We start from the raw sequence: 16975 nt of genomic DNA on the forward strand, positions 1-16975 counted from the left end.
TTGGCAATCACTGGAACCTCTAAAAGCATCGCACACCGAGATTTTATAGTACTGCATATATTTATTTAATACCGCTTCTAACCGACTACCTGGGTGGGAGATGGCTGATCCAATTTTTGGGATAGTCACGTGACACAATCACCACCCGCATTCTCTTTCCCTTGGAGTGACCCCTCGTCATCTGCTTCCCGCGATGTCTCACTGTGCTGCATTTCGCACCCGCTCGCTAAGATAGCCCTAAAACTGGGGATGTCATCTACTTGCAAAGTGCGGGTTTCAATCGATGCAAAAGCTCGCTGACGTTTTCCCTCACGGAACAGTTTTTGGAGCCATTTGAAGCCATGATCAGATTAGCAATGAAAGGCGGTAGTTGGGGCTAGAGATGTAGCATGAATATATATAGGGCAGGAAATCTTGGATGTTAGATTAGAGAAGACTTTAGTTTTGTTTTTCGTATCATCAATAGATTTCTTATCATATATCCTATTATATATTCTCATAGGATAGATTGTTACCATTAGCTTAACTACTGCGGGCTTATCTTAATAGTATTATTATTATTATTAAGTACATTGTCCCATATTGGTATATTGCAACACATAGAAATTGCAATAGTTAATATTCTTTGATAGTCGTTGATATTACTTGGTATTATACGGTTTCGTTTAAAGGAACCATTTTGCAGCATTAGCATATCATCATAACTTGCCAGAAATCTACCTAAAAAGGCTCATTCACATCATACCCATAATCAAGACTTTTGCCTATTCTCAATGTCTACTATAACATCTACTATGCTCACTGCTAGGGTAGTGGCATCCCGTTCTGCTGGTGTTGGTTTGAGATCAAGAGCTACTATGATATCTCCTTCTTCTCCATTGTTGCTTCGCCAGAAACCCGCTGTTTCTTCAGCCTTGGCCATGTCCATTAGACTGTTCCACGAGTCTCCAAATAAGCAGACTGCTACATTAGACAACCTCACGGCTCCAGCAGTGACCCCTAATTCTTCTACCTCCCCAATCACCAAGTCGTCTTCTATTTCTGGTGGTTCCAAACTTGCATCCTTGGCCACTAACCCAGTTAGTAGCACCGAGTACTTAAAGGCATTCTCGTCCAGCGAGGTATTCTCCTACCTCATGATCGGATTGTGCACCTTGAACAAGCCAATTCTTAACCTTTGCATCAAGTTATTCCCATATGTTCCAATGCCCCTTATTAAGGCCTTGGTATACAAGATCTACTGTGGTGGTGAAACCATCGAAGAAGTCAAGAAATCGGGCCAAAGATTGGTCGAAAGAGGCATTGATAACATGATGATTTCATTGACAATCGAGGCTTGTAACGGTAACGATAACATCGACCCTGCTTATATTGTCGATGAGACTGTCAGATCTGTTAAAGAGATCTTGGTTCCTCACACTCTTAGAGTCATCAAAGAATCTGGTAAGGATATTAACTCCATTGCTCCTGGTTACGTTGCATTAAAGCCAACTGGTTTCGCCAAAGATGCAGCCAACGTTTTGAGGTACTTCAAGTCTGACCCAAAGTACGCTGCAGAATTTGAAAGCTTGGTAGAAAAGGCCGCCAAGGTCTGTGGAACAATCTATGATTCTAACGTGAAATTGGCCCAAGAATACCCAGAAAGAGTGTCTCCATTTGTAGTTGCAGTCATTGATGCTGAAAAGCACGAGTTGCAAGAAGGTGTCTACGAGTTGCAAAGAAGATTATATGCCAAGTTTAACAAGCCAGAAATGCCAGTTTCCGTTGTAGGAACTTTGCAAATGTACTTATCCGAATCCTCGGATTTGTTGGCATTGGAAGAGAGATTGGCTAAGGAGAACAACTACAGATTGGGCTTGAAATTAGTGAGAGGAGCCTACATTCACTCTGAAGCTGGAAGATCTACAATCATCCACAAGACTAAGGAAGATACTGACAAAAACTATAACCAAGGTATCTCTTACTGCATTGAATCCATCTTAGAAAACCAGGGTAACGAGTCCACCATTGGTCACTTAGTAGTTGCTTCTCACAACGCTGAGTCCTTGAAGTTGGCTACCGAAAGATTGTATGACGATGTCGCTGCTAGTGGCAATGCTAACAAGAACAACGTTGTTTTGGGTCAATTGCTCGGAATGGCTGACAATATCACCTACAACTTAATCAAAACTTACAAAGTCGACAATGTCATCAAATACGTTCCTTGGGGTCCTCCATTAGAAACCAAAGAATACTTGTTAAGAAGATTAGAGGAGAATGGAGACGCCGTTAAAAATGATAACGGATTCCCATTAGTGAAGGCTGCCCTTGGAGAGTTGTTCAAGAGAGTTTTCCGTTTGGCATAAATATAATACATGAGAAGTAGACATCTAAAAGTTACGAAATTAAATAGTGTATAATTAATGATTCATGAATTAAGTTTAAAGTCTAAGTTATTAGTGTAGTAGTACCATTAAATATAGCATTTAAATGCTGAATATTGATTGCATTAAATTAGATTTCTATAGTGTAAATATCAGTGTCCCAAATGAAACCACTTATAACGCATTGTACAACCCATTCCCAATTGATAACCCGTACAGTAAGAAAGTTCTTTGGTGTCAGTGACTTAGAACGAGATGCCTTGTTGCGAGATTTTGGCCGCCTGGCTTGGGACCGTGTCCTTGTCCTTGAGGTTTCAAACTTGACTGGATTTTTTGCTTTCAAGGCAATGAGTTTCGCTTCCATTGTGTTTCCGTCATCATAAACCATAACTTCATTATTGCTGGATTCGCTTGCTAAGTCCTTTAGTCTTTTGACGACCTCCGCTTGTTTGGAATTGTATACCAAGGACTTTGCCCCAAAGGAATAGAAAATGAACTTGCATGTTTCAAGGGTGTTGGCATTGATCTTGTTATTCAAGACAATGATATCAAATTTCTGTAGTAAAGTACTGTTATTCCTTAACTGGCTAGTCAATGGTTTCTCCAACTCGAAATTAGATCTGAACTTGAACACATCCAAACTCTTGAGTGCATTCAATACAAGCGAGTGTCCTGCTGGAAGAAGATATACGGGCCAGCTCTGCAACTTTGAGGAGTCCTTAATACAATCCTCAATAAAGGAGTCTGAAAGAATAGGCCACCCAAGAGCTAGCCCCAGAAGGTATTTAGCACTTCTACAGTGATTGTTGGAAATAATTGCCCCAAATTTGAGATTGTCAAGATATTTGGATCCCAAAGTCAAGAAGCCTTCTGATTCGGAGTAGTCAAAGAGCTCATTAAGATTCTTCTGGAAGAGTATACCTCCGTTCTCTTCAATCAATTCCCTGATTTGATCCTTTCTCTCTCCCTCTATGCTGGTAATGCAAAATAGCATTCCAGAAAATATTTTATCCGGTACTATCAGTTGAAAGGCTTTCTTAGGAGAGGAACGAGAACTGCCCCGTGGAGGACTACTAAAAGGCCCAAGTTTCAAACTCAAGTCGTTTGAGTAGGAAAAAAGTAATGTCCTTGATTTGGATGGTGTCTGGGGAATTTCACTTGATCTGGCATTTTGGTACTTTCCATGGTCGCTTTGGGTGAGAAGCTCTGGCCTACCATCATCCAATACGAGTGAATATTTCTGTTGGCGTTGGATCCAATCCCCTACTTCCATAAAGCACTCAGAAAGTGAGATTGAAAACTCATCAAATGACTTCCCCTTCGACGTTTTTCTTTGAAGATAAACAAGGTTATAGCCACGAACACACTTGATAGAAGTCACAGAATCGGAAGTGGACAAACCCGTAACTACGTATTTTGCAGTTGAGGATCTCGTTCTAACGATGTCGCCAATTCGAATATCTAGCAAGAATAGATCAGCATTCTTAATATCTGATATACCTTCTACAAATTCAACTTTCAGTACATCATAGCCTCTTTGCACAATAGCACCAGAGTACATCTTGAGATTATAAGAAGCCCAAACGCTATCATGGAAAATGATATTGGAAGAATTGAGAGCATCCAGTGCTTCACTTCTGAGAATTCCATCGGAATCTACATTGTCTGGATCAATAGATTTGTCACCATTTCCTGTAGTTGAGGAATTGCTCACTAGCAAGGCATTGTTATTGATATTGGTGGAGTTGTCCACATCAGGCTGTGATTGGGTGTCCACGATGTAGTTCCTTCTCCTTCTTGTAGTGATATAAACCGAGTGCTTCGGCAGTTTGTCTTCTGATTGTTCTTTTTGAGTGGATACTTCTACAACTCCTTGGTAATCAGAGTCAATATCCTCTAATTCTGAGTCTAGACTTCCTGCCAGAATATTATCCACATTATCTACTTCAGATAGGTATTCTGTGTGTTCCTCAGCATGAGCAATGGGCGAAGTCGATGGATTCTTTACTGTTTCAAGTGTAATGTCCGAGTCTATGACTATGTCAGACCTAATGGATTGATCATGCTCCTTTGTTGGAGATGACTTGTTTGGTAGTTTTAGTATGTCTGTTTTATTAATGACTGGTGACGAATCCGCTACGTTTGCAGGGGAGGTCAATTGAAGCGGAGTAGTATTGGAAACCTTCAATGTAATCGGAGTTTTGCTGAAATACGATGCCAATTCAGGACCTGCTGAATGAGCATTTCGTTGTCTATTTGAACCTAAGAGAGTGGAACCATTGGATCGGAGTGATCTTTTTCTAGGACTGAAATTCAATTGGCTTTTGTACTTCCTCTTTAGCTTATGAGTCAAAAGACTATCTTCGTATTGATTTCCAGATTTCGAGGCTGAAGATTCGTCGTCTTCTTCGTCGTCGTCTTCGTTGTCTTCCTCCTTGTCGTCCTCCTCCTCTATGCCCTCCATTTGATCTTGTTCCTTTTCCTCGTCAGTAAGAACCTCTAAATCATCAGTCTCTTTGATCGTCTGGGTTTGCATGTCGCTGTACTCCTCCATAGACAAAGTAACTTCTATAGCTTCTTGCGTGTTTACGACTTGCCTATGCGAAATGCTATTTCTCTCGTCAGTGCCGGGTATTTGTACAGTGGCACTGTTTTGCAATGTTAATAGAGTGATATCTTTTGGAGTAGAATTGGAGTGAGACTCCACCTTTTGCGTGTCGTCTATCGAATATGGTAGTCTGTTCGCGTCAGCTTGTGTTGCCGAGTCGCTTATTCTTTGAGTTTGATCTTCTAGCTTTGCTTGGGAGAGAGTCTGAGACAACGAGAGTACAACCTGGGTGTCTTTATCACCCGGCTGTGTCAGGCGTTGGCTATCTTTCCCTATCTCCTGAGTATGAAAGTTCTGCAGAAAAGTTACATTGGAGGTGTTTATTGAAGTTTTGAAATCCCCATCATCTTCATGTTTGAATTCTTCATCTACACCTACGACTTTCTGAGTTGGAGCTTCTTTAGATACTTCTGAAGTTCCTTCGGGATCTACTTGGCTTTCGTACTTCAAGCATGAGTCATTTGCTTGTTCTCGTATCCTTGAAAACACGGTTTCTCTCTTTCGTTGTGGTACGGTGAAGGTATCGTTGCTTATGCTATGATTAAATGGTGAACTTGGGGAGCCATTATCGATTTTTGAGTCGTTGACGATTGTTTCCTCAAAGGCATCACGTAGTTTATCCAAAAAGGGCGTTTCTTGGAGCTCTTCTTGTAGTTCGAAGGTAGCATCAGTATTGATGTTACTTTCTTCTTCGGTATCCTCATTGATTCCAGACATTAGACTGGTTTTCCTTGGAATTTTTTGTGTATCCTCAAGGATATTGTATTTTTGAGACAACGGAGTGTCTGCCTGGGTCTGTGCTTCGTCATTGGGGTTCAAATCGTTCCCAAACACAAGACTATTGACTGAATCGTCGTGATCTTGGCTATGCAAATCATTAGGGTTGATTCTTGTCGCGTTGAACTCATCAGCGGCTGCGATTTGTATTCGACTTTCGGTGCTTTTGGCGTGTAAACGGTCGTCGCTTGCGCCTGTAGTCACCATATCATATTCCTTATTACTGAAAAAGCTAATTGAAGAAGAAAGAAGAAAGAAGAAGAAGGAGAAGAAGAAGAAACAAGAAGTTTATCAGTAAATGGACTTTTGTACAAAATGACTTTGTTGCAATCAGACACAGAAAAAGACAGGGGATAGTAAAATTTCAGACGTTTTTTTGTTTTTGGAGTGCGACACATTTGTTCAGACAGAAAAGAGGGACGGACAGACAGTGAATGGATGGCGAGATGAGTGGTTATGGAGTAGTTGAAGAATGGTTATATGATGTAGATGGTTAAATGAATGGTTATGGGTAATTATGGAGGGTTATGAATAGATATGAGTAGTTGTGGAGTAAATAATGGTAATGGTTTGTAATACTTTTCTAAGGGAGATGACAGTACTTATTTAACTATGATTATGACAATACTACAGATACATAAGGTTACAGCTTGGTCCTTAATACAAGGTATGGATGGTCGAATGGTTGATGATTTACGATTTTTGCTCTGCTCTTTTCTATTTATTACATTCTCTTCTGCTTCTGTGCTATATACTTTACATATCATCCTAAAGATGGTGCTTTTTTCTTTTGCAGCCTAATTTGCTGACCCACTTTCAATCGCTCCTTTCAAATATCAGAAAACTGTTGGATACTTATACCCATTACAATAATACATATTATACATAGATCTATGGGGGGGGGGGGGCGATTCGGAAACTCCGAATTTGACTATTATACATAACTGGAGTTCTGGTAGCTTGGCTCGCGTCCTCCTAATTGTGACATTATAGCATTCAATTCTGAATTGCTGTTGTTGGTGTTGTTGATGGTGGTATCATTTTTGGCTTTGGCAGCACTACTATAGCTGGACTTGGATGGCACGTAGCTGAACAGACGCCTAGATGGTTCGTAGTCTTTCTTGACCACAAATACAATGAATAACCCGATTCGCATATCGCGCTTGTGCTCTTGAAGATAGTATGGTGATCTGCTATCTCTGAAATCTATAGGCATAATGTAGGAATCTTTAGCAAAGGCAGGCTTTCCTGATAAAACTCCAACTTTGTTTTCAATAAGCAAATATTGATATAATTTTTGGAATTGTGATTCTGTGTGTTCGTCGCTTTTAACTTCAATCATAAACAAATCTCTTGAGCTGACAATTTTATCCAAGTAAGCATCGGCAGTCAATCTGTCTAATCTTCCTAAAATTGAATATCCTCTGTGTGGGAGCAAATCCTGACAAATCCGCAAGGTTTTATCCTCGTCGGTATTATTTGTACTTGAGTAGAATGTACCAGTGGCGTTAAAGATAGCAAAGTCAGGAAATTCGATAATTCCTGACCACACTTCCGGACCATTCTTCAAAGTCTCCTCACCGCCAAGTATTGGGTACATATCATCATCATCATCAAGATTTTCAGTGAAATGTTCTAAATCGCTCGACTCGGAAGATTTCGTATCATTTGTGGTAACTTGCAGCACTGCTTGATTCTCAACGTATTCATCTTCATCATCATTATCATCCTGTATCCTAGGATTCATGTTTTGATACGAGTGAATCCTATTTTCATTTACAACAACAGGTCTAATAGCTTCACCATCCTCATTGGTGCCGAAGTTTCTATGGTCAACCTTTCTTGTTGTTGCAACAGTCTCATCCATGTAACTTGGTTCGTCATTTTCATTTTCTCTGATGATCTCGCCCTTGTGAGTTCTTCTGACAATCTGCGTCGACTCATTTTCTCTCAATATGATGTTCTTGATCTTGCCTCTATTTTCAGCCTCAACTCTCTCTATGTCTTGGTTAATTTCCTTCGGAGTCTTCTTGACAACATCCTCTAAGGTGATTTTTTCACTTATTATATCCTTCATGAAGTATTTCTTCAACAAGAAGAGGATTCTTCTACCCTCTGAAATGTACAGCTTACTTGGATAAGTACGAAATATGATATCCTCTATTTCCAACGCCCAATGTGTTGCTTTTCTATCTTTTTCCGCTTCTGTAAGTTCAGAGGTCTCTGGAAAGCTCTTCTTAAAGTAGTTGTAAAATGCCTTTCCCGTGCTAACTCTATGATCATCTTTTAATACGTCTTTAATAGAGAGCTCTTTTTCTGGTTCCGGTTCTACCACTGGTTCAGGGACAGGTTCCACTTCAGGTTCTGGTTCATCTTCAATAATTTCAACTTCTGGAGAAGCCTCCTTTTGGGCTACGGGCTTCGTTTTTGGCTTGGCCTTTGGTTTAGCTTTTGGTTTAGGTTTCGTGGTTTCCAAAGCGGCTTTTCGCTGGGCAAAAAGCTCGGGATCACAGATATCACAGATGTAAAGTTCTGGTATCGACTTTGTATTCTTGAAACCCATACATAACGCGTGCTGCCATGAATTACAGTTATCGCATTGGATGAAAGTGCCACCTTTATCATTAGCTTCATCATAATTGTCTTGATTTGTTCCACATGGTGTACATCTTACGATGCCTTCTTCCTCTTCGTCGTCATTTTCGTCATTAGCATCTTGTTCATCTCTGTTTGAACTTGAACTCTTTGGTCTCGATGAATGTGGAGTAGCTCTGGCTCTTTTACGTGATTTTTCATTGCTGTGTTCTGGCTCATCACTTATGACTCTTATCTCGTCCAAGAATCGCTTGGAATGCTGGCCCTTATTCGATCGGGACGACGATCGTCTTTCTGTATCGTGTTCCGAGTCCATTTCCGATCAAATGCTTTAGTGACCGCAAGAGTATGGTTTATATATTGGTTTCAGAAGAGGTTTTCTGGGGAGTATTACCTGAGATGTATACGGATCTTGGTCAGTGGACGGTTTTTTGTCTGGTTTTTCGGATTTAGATCTAAAAGATGTAACGACAGCTGGTGGTGAACAGTAGTAGTACTTAAACCACGAGAGTATATATATATACATATATATGTATGGTAAATTAACGGCTGACAACTAGAGCAAATCCGAGAATAATTTGACTTGATCCACACTTTAGGAACGACTTCTATGAACAATATATACTAATCCACTTGCTTTCAATACAATATATCCGAGATATTACTCTGTTTGACGGGAAAGAACTACATCACCATACTTTAAACTGAGACCGATTTGATCTCACAGTGTGTTCATAGTTAAGGTGGCGCGACATTTGGAGAGGTGGGGGGAGGAAGATACGGTTGGGAGAGAAATGGGAGAGTAATGGGAGAGATGTGGGAGAGGGAGATAAATGGGAGAGGGAGTTGTTGACTGCAAGGTTGGGGGGTTATAGGTATTTAGAGAGAATTTGGGATCAAAGTGGTGACGGTTGTGTTGTTATTACTATTATTGTAGTAGTAGTAGTAGTAGTAGTCATTTAGTGTCTCTGTAGGTAAAAGTGATTATAATTTACTATGGTGAAAGTTCCAAAAAATAGTAAAATTTTCAGAGAAGAGGACCCTAACGAGTTCCAGCTGTCCCATTAGGAATACACCCCATATCCAAAATCACCATCTTAGTCCTTTCAAATCACCTTCTTAAACCCCCCCGGCACGTACAGAGAGCCGTACATACTAAGAAATGTCGTTTGCAACAATTCATAAATGTCGCTCGTCAAAAGAATTTATGACACAACGATTTCAATTGGTAGCGTCATATTCAGGATAACCTTCTTTTTTTTATGTGACTATTGGCTACAACTTTATAAACCTACAGAGGCCATCATTGTTAGGAAATATCAATATGAAAAGTACTCTAGTCGCCATACCTGAAAATCTAAAAAAAACACCGGAAACCTGAAATGTAATACGGTAAAGAAAGCAAATAGCCTTCTTTATAGTATGTTGTGGTGCACTGTAATCAGTAAATAAGTAATAAAAAAAGGGAATAATAGTGGTAAGAGAGTCTCCAAAGTCTGCGAATTAGGATGTTGAATAAGTGAATCCAGTGCTATTATTCTGCGAGTGGTGCCAATTGTTCGTCGTTCTCTCCGTGAATTGTACGGAGAAGAACACTATAATACTTGTCTAATCCAGACTGATATAAAAATAGTGAGCGAAGTGAAATATTATAATGTCTCCCGTTATGAAATGAAAATATGTTATGTGAATGAAGAACCCTCGTTCACAAACCCTTAATCAAAGCCATTATGTCGTTATCGTCTCCCAAGACTTCTTCGACATCGGCTAATGCATGTTCGCTGAAAAGTCCAGACTTGGTAGGTCTGAATCCTTCTGATACCGCTTCCACGATGGATGCTCGCCTCCTTGATTGCTTGGAGTTGGAGGAAGGAATAGCCGTGTTGATGGCAGCTGAGCTGGAAGAAGAACCAGCAGAAATAGAATTGTTACGGACTTTCGTGACCGAGTCTCGTCTACCATTAACCACTGGCTTCTTGACCGAACTTCCACCAGCAGTGCTGACTGAGTTTCTCTTTGGAAGCAAGCCACTTTGGTGCTGTCCTGTAAGAGAATACCGTCTTTGGTTAGCTTCGTTGTTAGACTTGCTAGTATGGTTGTAGTGAGAGGTGACATTCTCTGGATGGATAATGGCATTCTGCAAGACGGATTTATTACGGAAAGCTCCAAGAGGAACCTGCTTCTTCTGGTTGTTGAAATCTCTCCAGATTCTAACGTCATTCTCATCATCGTTGTCTAGTTCACTGACGTTCAATAACTCGTCAAGACCAAGAGCCAGATCATCTGAAGCAACAAATTGTGGGGCAACACTCTTTCTGCTCTTTCTGGGTTCCAAGCTCTTCGGATTTTGACTGATATTGAGAGTTCTTGTGGAGAGACCATCAATAATGCCAAATGGCTTACTGTCAATAGTTACCCATGTACCTAAAATTGGAGGACGATAATCCGCTGTTTTTGAAGATAACACTTCTTTGGCCATCTTAGAACCCAACTTAGACTTTCCAGTGGATGTTGGAAGAGATAAATCAACATCTGTGGATTCCCCACTATCGTAATCTTCCTCCAACATAGAGTCACTGTGATGGACTGGGGCAACCAGTTTCTTTCTCCCACTGGCTCCAGATAATGTCAAACGACGAAGGTCAGTGCGTTTTCCAAGATCCTTCTCCATTTCTTTGAAGATATCCTCCGCGGCTCTCTGCTCATTATCAACTGCTTCATTGTCACTGGAGTCAGAGTCATTATCTGAACTGAAAAAGTAATTCCACAAATACGAATCATCATCTTCATCACTGTTAAGGCCATGAGTCTTCTTGTGCTTCGGCTTCTTTTTCTTCTTTTCCTTCTGATCACTGAAACTTCCATGTTTGCTGGCTATGCCACTATGCGAATGCGTATCGGCTGAGTTCCTGAACCCCTCATCACTGCCATTGCTATTGTCCTCATCGTTGCTAGAAAAGAGTGGAACATCGAAGTCCACAAAGTCGTCATAGTCATCATCTTCATCGTCGTTCTCAAATTCAGAACCACTCTCGATGCTACTTTCGTACTGAATGACTCCTTTGTTAGCATCATTGTTGTTAATAGCTTTAAAAGAGTTAAGAAGAGTATTACGATTGGAAGAGTCACTCAAGTTATAGTCTTCAATGTCGATTTCTTCATCATCAAAACCGTTATTTTCGAATTCATTGACCAAAAACTTTTCTTCTTCCTTCAAGAATGGATCGTTTTCTTCATCATCGCCATAGGAACCAACTGAGTTGCTTCTGGTAAATCCAGTACTCTGCTGAGCATCTTGGAGGTCGGCAAACTCATCCATATCATTATCTGCTTGTAAAGTGGCTAACAATTCGTTGTCATCAATTTCGTAGTCATCATCTGAGTTAAGTTCATCTTCTTTAAACTTTGGAACCTGGATCAACAGAGAATCAAAATCAAAGTCAAAATTGAAGTTAGCTACTGCATTACCATTTAACGACCTCTCATTGTTTACAGCTTTAATACCATCTTCTATAGGAAGAGGAAGCGGAACTTCCTCTCCGATATCCTCTTCTTGGTTCTCATCAATGGACACGTTGGAAATGTCTACTTTACTTGAGTTGATGTCTTCTTCCTCTTCCTCGTCTCCCTCATCAATGACTGAGCTATCGTCCAACTTTCCAAAATCGTCAAATTCAAAGGTGAAGTTGATATCTTCTGGCAAGACGGCGTCAGATCTTCTTCTGCCAAACTTGGGTTTGGAAACAGAGCTTTTTCTTCTGGAATGGTTGGAATGCTTCGATTTTGGTTTTGTTAATGCAACTAAGTCGGAGAAGTCTACTTCGACGTCTGAATTGGATTGCATATCATGATCATCCTCTTCGTCATGTTTATTGTTCTTGTCGTGTGACTTTTTCACTCCCTTCATAGCTTTGACTGCTTTCATTGATTTGGCCTTTCTTTCGGCTTGTAATTTCACAAAATCGACGTCCGAGTCATCTTCTGATGTAGAATACACTTCCTCGTCTTCGTCGGAATCTTCATCGGAGCCGCTCGATCCATCACTATTAGTTTTTGAAATCATGGAGTATAATGCACCTAAACCGACATCTTCTTCCTCTTCTTCTTCTTCTTCTTCTTCTTCTTCTTCTTCTTCTTCGTCATCGTGAATTTCATTCTCATCATTACTGGATATCTCCATGGCTTCATCTGAGTAGTCGTCATACTGTTGCAGCCTGGCCCAGTCTACAGTCTTCTTTGGAGTTCTCTTTCTTGCATGGGTAGAGGCATATTTCTTAGCACTAGGACGAGCCTTCACGGCTGCCCTTTTACCCGCACGTTCGCCAGCAAACTCTTTACGAGAAACATGAGTGTCATTGTCTGATACAGCAGTTAAGGACGATTCTGAGTCGGAACCGGACTGTATCACGTAGGTGTTGAGGTTATGTATGGTTTTTTCAGAATCTGACGAAGAAGTCGTGGAGTCTGCTATGCTGAATCGTCTCTGAGACTGTTTATACTTGTGTGAATGGTGGCTTGAATTGGTGGCATCTTTATAATGGTCATTTTTGTACTGGTTTCTATAGGCTTTGAAGTTCTTGCCTCCTACAGTGGGCTTGGCTCCCTTTATGTTCGGTACGGTAGCCTTCAATTGTTTCGAATTGCTATTCGATTTTCTAGGACTTTTCGCCATTTTCGGTCGACGTAATGTGGGTGTATCGTAGTTATGGTGGTTGTTGTGTAACTCGATACCTTAGATAAATTTGCTATTCTTGGCTGTGCTACTTCTAGAGTCAGGAAAATTCGATTTGAAAAAATGGTAGTTATAGTTGTTGTGTCTGTTGGTATACATAATCTGGGACTTCGGCGAATGGGACGTCTTTGTCTGGGTTCCGGGAAAGAGTATGGTGGTTGGTTATTGCGTTATCGGCTTAGCGATGAGCCTTCTGTTTGGGGTAAAATTCACCAATTAGTAGACGAAGAAACGGCCAAAATTGACAGAAAATGGCAAGTTTATGTGCTTTTGTTGTGTAGATTCGTAAATGGTAACGTTTTAGCCTTTTTCTAGCAATTTAGAGCTTTGAAATTGGACTCTTTGTGTGGAGTTATTGTGGAATACGATAGGATCAATTCCAGAACCAATAACCAGAAGAATAAGCTACGATAAAACGAGGAAAAAGTTGAATTTTCACTTCGATTTCACTCCCGAGGCCACAATTGAGATGGTCACGAAGAGATAAGGTGGTTTCTGGGCTAGCCGCTCTAGCAAAACTGTGATTTTTCAGCGATATTCGATGATCTTTATACCTGTTAACTGTGTTCCAGAAAATTTTCGTTTATCGTTTTACGTTTTTGAGATGACATTTGGTGAGAAGGCCCAAATAGGAAGGAGAAAACATCTGTAACGCAGTAATTAAGAGTGCGAATGCAAAAAAAAAATGCGATAGGAGGATTTATTTGGCTGCGAGGAGAGGAATATACAAAAAGGGGGAGGGAAGGGGAAAGAGGAAGGTTTTTGAAGTTAAGGGGAAGTGGAAGTGGGAGAGAAGGAGAAGTGAAGTGAAGTAAGGAGAGAAACAAGGATAGGGAATGGAGACAAGACAGGAGAAGGAAAGAGTTAACGAAAACCGAGAAAAGTTAAGAAAGTTAAGAATAAAGTGATGGGATGCGAAAAGATGAGATGCGAAGAGATGAGAGGAAGGTTGAGGAAAGAAATGATAGTAGATAGAGGATATAGTGGTGTGATGTGAGACATTGATATTGAAGTTTATGTGGGTTTGTAGGAGTCGAATTGGAAAATTATGGGGTTCTGGTGGAAAGGGATGCGATGGGGGTGTTTATGTTTTTGGTGGGAAGAAGAGGTGTGGAGTCTGGTGGTGGGAGGTATAATTGGCATTAAGTGAGTATTAGTGAGAGTTAATGGGCATTTTAGTGAGAGCTAATGAGTATTTTGTAAGCATTTCAGTATTTTTATAGAGCCTTTCGAAATATTATCCAGCCTTTCGGTCTATTTAGCAGCATTTTCATCACTATTTTATCCCTTCACTAGCCTTCTTCTCCCTACTAAAACTCCTTAGTGACAGAAGAATGCAAAAAAAAAAAAAAGGTGCCCTGGAACTGCAACAGTGGAACAATCGAACAATGGAACAGTGGCGCCACAGTTACAGCAAGATGAAAGATGAAGATCCAGAAGAACCAATTTGTGATTTGTTGGATATGCCAACGGTAGAGGCTCAGGACCAAGATCGGCGTTTTTGGGTGGAAAATGGAATATTCCGTGATGTCAACTCGTAAAGAGGATCTGGTTGGGTTAGTTGGGAGGCCCATTGTTTACAGGGGTTTTCTTATTGTGGATTATGTAAGGGCTCCTGGTATTGAAGGTGGGGAAGAGATGGGTGCAATTTCCATTGGTTATATTTGATATATGGGGGAAGGGTTGAGTTTTTGATAGAAGAGGCTACGATGAGAGGATAGGATTTGGGAAAGTAATGAAGGTGGAGCCTTTTATCGAAATAATGGGACCAGAAGGGTAGTGGAGTGTTTCGTATATTGCAGCAAGCGCTTGCACCTCCTTCTTCTCTCATAGTTAAAAGTGAGGTTCATTTGGATGCAAAAAGTATGCGTTTGCTGCGTTGTTTATTGGAAAGAGTAAAATAGGGGATGTTATGGCGTTATGGTTTGGTGATGGTGTAGCCAGAGTTCGAAGATGATTCCTTTGCAATTTGGGACGAAATTGGTTACTCAACGGTGGAGTGTTGGTAGACTAGTGAGTTTGAGTACGTAGTTGCCCATATTTGCTACTCATTATAGCATTGGCCCTCAATGCCGATCAACATTCTACGAAATCTGCTTATTATACACCTTATAGTTTAGCTACATGCCAATGGAGGGAAGAAATAATCGATCTTTGCGTGTATCCCACTTTTGATCACCCCTAGTAACCTACAATGAAACCCATCTACAATGAAACCGATCTACAACTCAATTACCAATTTACTGTATATATATATATATATATATTGAGATGAAATCTGTCACTAGGGACAGTATCTAAAGTACAGGGACTAGACTAAATGCACAAATCAGGATGGATATATGAAGGTGAATAACCACTTCTCGAGACAACTACTGAAAATTGTAATCAATTTTCCAAACAAAGGTATGATATCGACGTTTCTTTCGTGGTCCTACTCTATTAAGCCTGATAAATTATGCTCTTTGAACTCTAGTATCATGCTTCAGCATTAGCTTCCAAACGCACATACTGATATCACACCCACTACTAAGTTTTTGCTTCAAAACTTGTACCAAGCTCTTCATTGTGCTTAGTACTTCTTGTCGGCCTCGGCGTTGGCAGTCAAACGAGCACTCAATTCGATTTGCTCCTTAACAGCCTTGGTCAAGTACTCAATCATGATCACATCTTGGTTGTGGTCACGGAAGAGTCTCTCCAATTCGGCCAAGTTGGTCAAGAGTTGAGGCTTGTTCAACAAAGTACTGCTTAATAATCTCAACAAGTCAAGTTCTCTGTCGGAGGCGGCACCACTGGCAACCTTGGTATCGATTTCCTGGATTAATCTGTCAATATTTGCAGTTACTTGCTCCAATTGGCTGGATAAGAAAGAATAGTCCGAATCCAAGACAAAAGAAGTGGTGTTTACGGATTTCTCCTTCAAAGTGTTGAACGCTATCTTTTCAGTGACAGATCCGTTTATGACGTGGTGTGGAATTGGAGTGAAAATGTACGAGTTGTTGGTGGAAGCAGTCTTCCATCCGATAGGCACATTGGTGGCAATTGGCTTTCCTACAGCAGCACCTATGTACACAGACAATTCAGGGCTGGAGATTTGGCCATCCTTCAAGTACTCTACGTTCAAGTATATGGCTGGGTAAGGGTAAGCACGGTCTGAACCCTTGGAGTAGAAATCGTGGATCAAACCGGTTGTGTTATCTATCTGGTTAGAAGAGCCGAACCAGCCCAAAACAGACTCCTTTGGGTGGGCCTTCTTGTATAATTGGTATAAAGTCTTGTGAGTAGAGTCTTCGATGGAGAGCGAGTCTCCGGTCTCGTTACAAGGGACCATGAAGGCGTCTCTGATTTCGAATTCCGACCCGTCATCGGATCTTATTCCCAACAACGTACCGATGATACGTTTGTCCGAGGAAAGCACCTGTTTGGAGATGATCTCGAGGATCTGGAAGACGGCTGGAGCGTGTATCTTCACCGATGAAGGGCCTGTGGCGGATGGCACACCTGGGGCGGCCACGTTTGGTCTGACCAAATGCATGAAAGATGACTCCACTGGCATTTTGGATGAGTTACTTAGACGTTTTTGGGCTATGAAGTGGGTGTTTCAGCCTGTTAAACACAATGGTTTCCTTATAAATTCATTGATTTTCATTGAAATCTTCAACAAGAAAATTTGAAAATTTTCACTGATGGGTTGTATGCAGGTGGTGTAGTTTAAGGTGCAAAAAAAAAGAGGAATTGTGAAGGGGTCCATTAAGAGAGGTGTTGTGACGTGAGAGTAGTGAGTGGTGTTGTGAAGTGAGAGAGAGGGGGGGGGGGGGTCGTAGGACAAAGGAGATGGAGATGGAGAGTGTAGAAAGTAGCTGAAAGTGGTTGAAAATGGTTGTAAGTAGTTGAAAATGG

At 40.9% G+C, this 16975-nt stretch overlaps 5 protein-coding genes across 5 annotated transcripts; 1 reads left to right on the plus strand and 4 right to left on the minus strand. All coding sequences in view use genetic code 12, as the record gives it.

Annotated features, from left to right (window-relative positions):
- Positions 1-360: 360 nt before the first annotated feature.
- Positions 361-2420, plus strand: PUT1 (proline dehydrogenase). Its single transcript, XM_064916927.1, has one exon. It carries the CDS (start codon positions 774-776, stop codon positions 2343-2345), a length of 1572 nt encoding a protein of 523 aa, XP_064775083.1. The 5' UTR covers positions 361-773; the 3' UTR covers positions 2346-2420.
- RAD9 (chromatin-binding protein) lies at positions 2421-6065 on the minus strand. Its single transcript, XM_064916928.1, has one exon. The coding sequence runs from the start codon at positions 5953-5955 to the stop codon at positions 2494-2496; it is 3462 nt and encodes a 1153-aa protein (XP_064775084.1). The 5' UTR covers positions 5956-6065; the 3' UTR covers positions 2421-2493.
- A 617-nt stretch (positions 6066-6682) lies between these two features.
- On the minus strand, positions 6683-8659 carry RJT20DRAFT_134307 (uncharacterized protein; the record flags this gene model as incomplete). Its single annotated transcript, XM_064918301.1, has 1 exon — positions 6683-8659. The coding sequence occupies one exon, from the start codon at positions 8657-8659 to the stop codon at positions 6683-6685; it is 1977 nt and encodes a 658-aa protein (XP_064775085.1).
- A 1389-nt stretch (positions 8660-10048) lies between these two features.
- Positions 10049-13015, minus strand: IFH1 (Ifh1p; the record flags this gene model as incomplete). The annotated part of the gene is made up of 1 exon (XM_064918302.1): positions 10049-13015. One exon carries the CDS (start codon positions 13013-13015, stop codon positions 10049-10051), a length of 2967 nt encoding a protein of 988 aa, XP_064775086.1.
- A 2632-nt stretch (positions 13016-15647) lies between these two features.
- RJT20DRAFT_1596 (uncharacterized protein) lies at positions 15648-16631 on the minus strand (the record flags this gene model as incomplete). The annotated part of the gene is made up of 1 exon (XM_064919165.1): positions 15648-16631. One exon carries the CDS (start codon positions 16629-16631, stop codon positions 15648-15650), a length of 984 nt encoding a protein of 327 aa, XP_064775087.1.
- Positions 16632-16975: the final 344 nt, after the last annotated feature.

The sequence above is a fragment of the Scheffersomyces xylosifermentans genome (assembly GCF_036884685.1).
Source record: "Scheffersomyces xylosifermentans strain CBS 12540 chromosome Unknown RJT20scaffold_3, whole genome shotgun sequence".
In the NCBI taxonomy this organism is placed as follows: domain Eukaryota; kingdom Fungi; phylum Ascomycota; class Pichiomycetes; order Serinales; family Debaryomycetaceae; genus Scheffersomyces; species Scheffersomyces xylosifermentans.